Genomic DNA, 8,339 nt, shown 5'->3' with positions numbered 1-8,339 from the left:
ATCCTTGAGGATTGAAGAAAATGTTTTTCTTAAAAAAAAAAAAAAAAGAAAAAAAAAAGAAAATGGATGGAGATACTGGAGTGTTGGGAGGTTAAGTGGTTTGCCCAGGGTTGTGTCTGCCGAGCCTGAACTCAAGTTAATCCTTTGCTCCCAGTGTTTTGAGGTGGATCCATCTGCCTTTTTCCTTCATAACAAGCTCCTCCAGAAGACCAAGAGGCTGTTAAAGCTCACAAAGCCAGGACATGGCATATGGAGTGGTATAATTATGTTAGAGGTGTGACTGTGGAAGTAGGGGTTCGCAGGGATGCTCTCCTCCTACCTGGGTGGGTAGCTGCCAGGGTCGCTGTTTTTTGTGGCCTGGTGGCTCTATCTCTATGGATTAAATTGGAAAATATATGGGGTGTGAAGCCACTTTGGAGGGAGCAGGTTGCAGGCAGGGAGTGCAGGAGGGATGAGTGTGGTGCTCCCGGTGCCCCCACCACGGGCCGCCTCCAGGCTTCGTCAGGTTTTAATTAAAGCTCCCCTTGTAAAGATGTAACAATGACAAAGTGCTTTTATTCCAGCGCTGTATTCCACATATTTGGTATTTATGGGTCAAAGGGAAAGGCTTGGGTGGGGGTTTCTGTAGCAGCCTGCCCTGCCTGGAGGGCTGAGCACTTGTGTCTGTGCTGGAGCACAGCAAGGAGGGGAGGACGGTGAGAAGGCACAACAAAATAAACGCGATAATTCTTCCCCTTTTCGGACACGTGTGTGTGCACGCGCGAGAGGACAGCATTCCAGATGCTTGGGGAAATGCATTCAACAGCAGCCTGTTCCAGCAGCCCCTGGCTGTTTAGCAGCATGGGAAGCACTCGGAGCATGGAGACCTTGACCACGTTTGGGATCTCCCAGCCGGGGGGTGAGTGACCCCCAGGGATCCCGAGACCTTGCAAACATCTCTGTCCTGTTTCCTCCTGTACTGTGTGAGCCCTTGCACATGTGTGTACACACAAAGTCTTGGAAAATCTGTTTTATTGTTAAAAGTCTGTGGGTTTTTTTGGTCAGGATGGCTGATGGGGTATGAAGTCTCCCACCACTGGGTTTTGGGAAGTGGACGCTGAGAGGTGCCACCCTTTACCAGCAGTTCAGAGCCTCCTGTCACACCTGGGTCTTGGGTGGCTCCTGGCCGTGGCTGGTGATGAACTGCTGAGGATGACCACTGTGACCTCTTACTGCTGCTGGAGGTGCACCCAAATTCCATTTACCAAAACGTTCACAAGCACCCCTGTGGTTTTTGGGTTGCTTTGGGGTCAGCGTGTCTCTGTCTGCACCTGCCTGTCCAGGCAGATCCATGGCCCAGCCCAGCCCTGTGTGCAGGTGGAGAATTTGCAAGGTTGCCAAGACCAGCAACATCTTGTTTTTGAAGCTGCCTTGAGCAGGGTACATCCTGATCCTTGGCTATTCTGGGCATTTCTGGAGCATGTCTGAATCTCTCTTCTGCCAGGAGAGATCTGGCACTGGATGAATCCACAGTGGTGGGGATAAAAGGGCAGGCAAAGCACTTTGCAGGGGGATGAGAGCTGCAGGAATGGTCTGTAAAGCCCTTTCTGTAGTCTTGGAGTCTGGAGACGCAGGTGAGGAAGGATGAGTGATGCATCATCATCTCGCCAGCTGCACCTACTTCTTCTTTCAAGGGCCAGCCAAAGATGGGGTGTGCTGCAGGGATGTGTCAGCTCTTGCATTGCTGTTGGCTGGAGGGTACAATGGAGATTGGGCTGTGGGTCCTGAACCAGCCCCTTCCTCATTGCAGCCTCCTTTGCTCGTGGTGGGGAGAGCACCGAAGGCTCGTGGGGTCTAGAGCTGGTGTGCTAAGAAAAAAATCCCCACATTTATTTATTTATTTATTTAGTTAGTTAGTTAGTTAGTTAGTTAGTTAGTTAGTTATTCCCCTGCATGATAAAACTGCTGTTCTGGCAATACAATTGTGTAGCTCCAGTAACATCTAAAGGTTCCTGCTGCTGTAGGTATTGAGCAGCTCTAAAAATAATTACAATGTTACATATAAAAAAAACCTTATTGCTTTTCAGCTGCAGAGCGGATTGTCAGATGGTGGCCGCTGCTGTTTTACCTCGTGGGTTGCTACAAAATGTTATTTGGCTGTCATGTGCTTGGGTTTGGTGAAGGCCGAAACTATCTTTGATGCTCCGGTGCTGCTGTCGCTTGGATTTTCTGAGATTTCCCCCAACCCCTTGTGTTTGGACTAAGAAAAGGGTTATATAGTTCCTATTTCAATCAACAGGGAGGACACATGCCCCCCAAATGCCAATAAATTAGTGATAATTTAGGGGTTCCCACTGACTCCTCTGTTGGGCTGTCTGAGTCCAGCATCAGGCTGACTTCGTGGGCCCATGGCCAGCAGCTAAAGCCTGATTCATGATGCAAAGATGAAGCAATTTGGGGTTCCTTGTTCTCAGGACCTTGCCCTGGCAGCCCTGAGTGCTGAAAAACTGCTCTGGCAAAAAGAAGGGCGGGTGTAGAGGGTAAGGGGAAACCCACGGGTGGAAGTGAATGTGTTACTGGTGGGTCTGCAGCACTTTTGTCCCAGCTCCCAGAAAAAGCCATGGAAGTCTCAGCACAGCACTGGCTACTTGCTGAGAACGAGGGGATGCTTTTACGCAGCCTGGGCAGAATATTTATCTCTGTATCTTAGAAGCAATTAAATCTCATTAGCAGGAGGAGCTGTGGCCCAGAGTAACTCTGCGATCTCCTTATGTGTGAGCGATGCCTCTCACGCTGGGGATTTATCCCTTCGTGCACACTTCGGCTGGGCTGTGCAGTTATGCCTTGGGGGGTTTTGGTGGGGGGGAAAAAGGTTAAATGTTGCATTTTCCTGGAGCCCCGAAGCCTGTTTGCAGGTTTGCCTCCAGCTGAAGGAGCTGGCTTTGGTGTCGTCTCCTGCCTGCTCCGTGGCAGTGGGTTTGGTCTGGGGCTTGCTCTGTGGGAACCAAACTGTCCTGTTCCGTGCAAAATAAATACACTTTGATGTATGGTCTGCTGGGGCTGAATTGTGCTATTTCATAAAAGCTTCTGGAAGGCTGTTTTTTTTTCCCAGGGAAATTAAATTCCACGTTTGCCTTGAGGTTCTACCTTGCTTTGTTAGATGAGTAACAAGGCAGCATACACCTCATCCGGGAGAAGCTTGATTGAAAACCAGACTTCTGGTCTATAATTTACCCCAAGAACTAAAACTGGAATTTGTGTTTTTTTGACTGAAATAATTGGTTAAGCTGCACTGACTTTACAATGAGTGTGGGATTGTATTAATAGAGAGTGAATTTATTTCTCATTTACTTTCCTGAGGTTTCCTCATGTTTAAACTTTTTCTTTCTTCTTTTTCACCCCCCCTTTCCAGTACACCAAGGTTTGGATTCCTGACCCTGATGAAGTTTGGAAATCGGCAGAAATTATCAAGGATTACAAAGAGGGAGATAAAAGCCTCCAGCTGAAACTTGAAGATGAAACTGTAAGCTTTTGAACGTCGTTATTCCTTTTAGTAATTTAAAGCTTCAAATTAATGTGTGAAGAAGCCTGATCCATCTCATAGTTTCTGTGAAGTAGTTTATAATGTGTTTTATTGCCTTAACACTTCCAGCTCTTCCCTACCCGCTCCCTCCCTAGACACTCACGTTAAAGTGGGTTGTGAGAAAAGCCCTTGACCTCCATCATCTCTTTTCATCCCCTGGCAAACTTGTAATAGTCTGTGCTATCAGAATGTATTTTTTTTTTAGTAGCAGCAGTATCTTAGAAATACCAGTTTGTGCTCTTTGCTGCTGAACAGACTGTGAAGAGCACGGCTGGTGGCATCTACTCAACCTTGGGCACCGATGGAGAAATCACACAGAGCACAGAGCTGACTGCTGTGCAACAGCTTTCTCCACGCCTTTTTGCTTTTCCCTTTAAGTATAACCTTTTGTAAAACTCTCTTTTTCCTCCATTTTAGTTTTAAACAAATAGGCTTTAAAAGACAAAAAGCACGAAACTCATTTAAATGTAGATGTTTTCTTAGCAAGCGCTGCTTCCAAATGCACAAGCAGCCAGCAATAAATCATTCCCAAAGCAGGATGGAGGCTGGGGAAGAGCAGCTGCTTTCTGTTCTGCACAGAAAGCTCATGGAGTGGTACTTTGGGTGACAGCAAGGAATTGCAGATGAAGTTATCCCTGGCATTTGCATCAGCTGCAAATTTGGGTGGTTTATGGAAAGGGGGCAGCTGTGCTGTGTACCCACCACAAGGTGCCTGGTGTATCAGGAAGAATAAACACATTTTTCATGAAGAATATCATCTAAACCAGCTTTCTTCACAGAGCAGGTAGGGTTTCCTCAGTAGTCTAGAGGATGATCTGCTCTGTTGCTTAAAAGAACATTTACTCCAAACTGAACATGCTCCGAGGAGGGCAAGTAATCCACATCCCACTGCCAGCCAACCATTTCGATACTTTGGGGAATATCCTGACCATATTGCTTAATGGGAGGATGGAGAACAGGAATGGGACGTGGTTGATGTAGCTAACTAACTGTTCATCAAAACAGGTTTTCTCTCCCAGCAGCGCAAGCACAGGCTGTTGGCAGTGTGTGAATGCACCAGGTTTGCAAGGAAAGTCACTGATGTTGGAATCTGCACTCAGGGCTTGGCGCTGTGGCTTTTTCCTGGCTCAGCCTTGTCTGCTTTTGTTGTCCTCCACAGTTTGTTCTCCCAGCACAGGGCAGCTTTCTGAGAAGGGTAAAGGCTGGATGAGCCTACTCTTGGAGGTGCTTTTTTTACCATCCGTGGTGATAAACCTGGATGAGGAGATGCACAGATGCCACCCCACTATTGCTTGGAAGCACCAGGCACCAAGTTGGAAGAGACCTTAAAGTTCAGCCAGTTCCACTGCCACGGACAGGACACCTTCCACTATCCCAGGTTGCTCCAAGCCCCATCCAGCCTGGCCTTGGGCACTTCCAGGGATCTTCCAGGGATCCCCCCCAGCTGGGGGCAGCCACAGCTTCTCTGGGCAACCTATGCCAGGGCCTCACCAGAGAAGAATTTCTTCTTAATATCTAATCTAAACCTACTGTCCTTCAGCTTAAGGCCATTCCCCCTTGTCCTGTCCTTCCATGCCTTGTCCCCAGTCCCTCTCCATCTCTCCTGGAGCCCCTTTAGGCCCTGCAAGGGGCTCCCAGGTCTCCCTGGAGCCTTCTCTTCTCCAGGTGAACCCCCCCAGCTCTCCCAGCCTGGCTCCAGAGCAGAGGGGCTCCAGCCCTCAGAGCATCTCTGTGGCCTCCTCTGTTATCACTCCAGCAGCTTCAGGACCTTCTGACCTGTTGGGAACCCCAGAGCTGGGCACAGATGGGTGCCTGGGTTCAAGTGGGTGCCCATCTCATTCACAGCAACTCCTTCCTACCACTTCTTGTGCTCAGGCTGCCAAAGTATGTCTGCTCATATTTCTGAGTGCTACAACCTCCATCCTTTTCTGGTTGAGATCTCCAGCAGTTTTAGTGCTTGGCGGGGGGAAAGGGGGGATTTTTTTTCTCCCTCTTTAATCTGGATATTTCCCTGTAAACCAAAGGGGCTGAGAAATCCTGCAAAGTCAAATCTTTTTGTAGAGCTGAGTTGAGTATCAGCAACATTAAAGTACAAAGAGACAAAAGGACTACTGGGTGTTGTAGGAAGTAGCTTAATAAGCATGTCACTGTCATGGTGAGACATGGAACATCTCATTTTGGGGTTGCGCAGGAGCACCCTGTTTGATGCTCTTCTGTATGAAACCCTGCCTGGATCTGAGTCATGTTGGACTGAAAAGCTTTAGGATAGGGAGAGAGCACTCCCTTCCATCAGACTGGAGATACCCAGCATACATATCTTCAGGGGATTCCAAGCTGTTGAAAGCCTTTTGTTCCTGACAGCCAACATGCATTACCCAACAGTTTAGTGCTTCTCTTTTGTCCTTGTGCTTTAAGTGCATTTTCATGGGTTTTGTGTTTTCTGGCTCTGCTCTGTATGCAAGAGTACTCCCTCTGAATGAAGAGCTGACTTTTAAATATCACAAGGCATCCCTGGTGTGTTTGCCATTAAGATGTGAGACTGAGCGCAGACTCCTGAAAATTGGCATTGACAAGATGGAATTGGAGAATAAAACCAGCCTGAGGTTGTCAGACGTGCTGAGAGACCCCATCCTCGTGCACTGGGGCCAGCTTTCCTTGTGCTGTTTGCACGGGCAGTGTTCCAGTGCCAGTGCAGTGCTACTGGTGCTCTTTTGCTTGCAAACTGGGGCTCTTCCCTTCTGCTGGGACCCGAGCGTCAGGACCCCTTCCTGAGGCACTCTGTGGGAAGCAACATCACAGGAAAAATTTTTTTCCTCCACTGTAAAAAAAAAAAAAAAAAAAAAAAAAAAAAAAAATTACAGTTTTCCTTTAGTTAGTGGCTCTGCTGCTCACTTGAGGATGAGTTAAAAATTGCATAAGGCTGCCCATATGGTAACTTCAGCAGCGTAAACTGGCTCCTCAGACACTGAAGCAGCAGGGACTCCACGATTCTCCATGTCCTCTCTGCCTGAAGGGGTGTCAGGTTTCGGGTATGAAAGTAACTGGAATTAAAAACGAGTTGAGAAATCGTTCTGATAGTAAGAGCGTGGTCTAGTTTGCAATGAGGCTGCTTTTCAAAGAGCATGAAGGTGCTTAGATCAGATGAAGCTGTGCTTGCCTGTGTGGTTCCTGTTACTGCTCAGAGCTGGCTAAAGGCTGTCTGCCCCAAGGTTGGCCTGAAAGCAACTCAGATAGGCTCAGGTTGGTGCTTGTGGACCATCAGTGTACTCCAGGACCTTGGTTGTCCACCTCAAAGCCATTTTAGAAGGGTGTCCTGTCACCTGGTAGCATGTCATCCAGGTCCCTATAGCATTTAGCATAAAGGGGCTTGTAATTTCACTTAGAGCAGGATGTGTAAGTATTTTATAATATCAGAACAGAGTTATGCTTGGACAAATTATTAGATACTAAAGGAGCTGTTTGTTGTGGTCTCATACTCCTCACGTGTTTCTATTCAGCTCTACGAATATCGTCTTGACCTCCAAGGAAATGAGCTGCCTCTCCTATGCAATCCAGATATCCTGGTCAGAGAGAATGACCTGACAGCCCTCAGCTACCTGCACGAGCCTGCAGTCCTGCACAACCTCAAAGTCAGGTTCCTGGAGAGCAACTTTGTCTACACGTACTGCGGTGAGTGTCCAGGCCACACGATCAGCTCCTGGAAAGCTGTGGGTCCACAGAGAAACCCCTTGAGACCACAAGCCAGAGGCTGCAGCATGAGGAAATTCTGGGGACTGTGATTTTGGGTCGGGTGGGAGACACAGGTGTGTGCCAGCAGGCTTTAGTTTGTAAAACCACAGGTGGTTTTTGAGGGTTGGTGCACTGTGAACTTCCTGAGCTCGTGGTCCAGGTGATCCAGCTCCACAGCAGCTGGTGTTTCCACTAACTCTTGGTGGGAGCATCTTGTCAGATGCGTTTGAGGCCAACTTTTTGTGTGCTTGGCAACCCCCACAGGGGAAAAGTAGGATACAGCAAATCGCCAAAAACCAGCAGCATGCCAGAAATAGTGATCCGACTGAGAAATGTTCATAGCAGGTTGTCCTCCTGCAAGACTGCAAAAAACCTTCTTGTGCTCTTATTTCCTTCCTTTTCTTAATGACTTTGGGAGTCATATAAGCCTTGAATTCAAAGGGGAAGGAGGGCAGGTGTGAACTTGGGTTTGTCCTTTTTGGGGCAGGTGGCTTGCCAAAGGTATTCAGGACTGCAGCTACCTGTGAATAGATAGCAACAAATTGCAACTTAAAAAATCAAAAAAAAAGAAAGAAGGCAATTCACAAAATCCCAGAATGCCTTGGGTTGGAAGGGACCTTAAAGCTCATTTCGTTCCAACCCCCTGTCACAGGGCAGGGACACCTTCCACTAGCCCAGGTTGCTCCAAGCCCTGTCCAACCTGGTCTTGAACACTTCCAGGGATCCAGGGGCAGCTACAGCTTCTCTGGGAAACCAGGGCCTCACCACCCTCACAGTGGTGAATTCCTTCCCAGTATCTCATTTAACCCTGCTCTGTGTCAGTTTGAGGCTGTTCCTCCTTGTCCTGTGAGGAGTTGCAGGATTTCAGCAAAATCCACGGCACCACTTGCATGGCAGGGTTAAGCTTGGTGTGTACAGCTGTGATGAAGTGTTTCAGTTCAGGGTTGTTGAGGAAATGCTTGGCAGGAGGAGATGGCTTTTTTAAATGGTTCCCTTGAAATATGCAGCCTCTGTGGCTGTTAGTGGTGACTTTCCTCCCAGTGTTTAA

The 8,339-nt window shown here is 48.1% G+C and overlaps 1 protein-coding gene across 1 annotated transcript in view; it reads left to right on the top strand.

Moving 5' to 3' along the window:
• Positions 1-1,045: 1,045 nt before the first annotated feature.
• MYO5B (myosin VB) overlaps positions 1,046-8,339 on the top strand; it is a 117,655-nt gene continuing 110,361 nt past the window's right edge. Inside the window, exons 1-3 of the mRNA XM_050329856.1 lie at positions 1,046-1,057; positions 3,392-3,502; positions 7,060-7,231. Of these exons, the coding sequence (XP_050185813.1) occupies positions 1,046-1,057; positions 3,392-3,502; positions 7,060-7,231 (295 nt within the window). The remainder of the gene's footprint in view (positions 1,058-3,391; positions 3,503-7,059; positions 7,232-8,339) is intronic.

Source organism: Myiozetetes cayanensis, unplaced genomic scaffold, assembly GCF_022539395.1.
Source record: "Myiozetetes cayanensis isolate MyiCay16 unplaced genomic scaffold, myiCay2020 scf4, whole genome shotgun sequence".
Taxonomy (NCBI): domain Eukaryota; kingdom Metazoa; phylum Chordata; class Aves; order Passeriformes; family Tyrannidae; genus Myiozetetes; species Myiozetetes cayanensis.
Note: the sequence above shows the minus strand (reverse complement) of the source record. Positions and strands in the feature narration are given on the sequence as shown.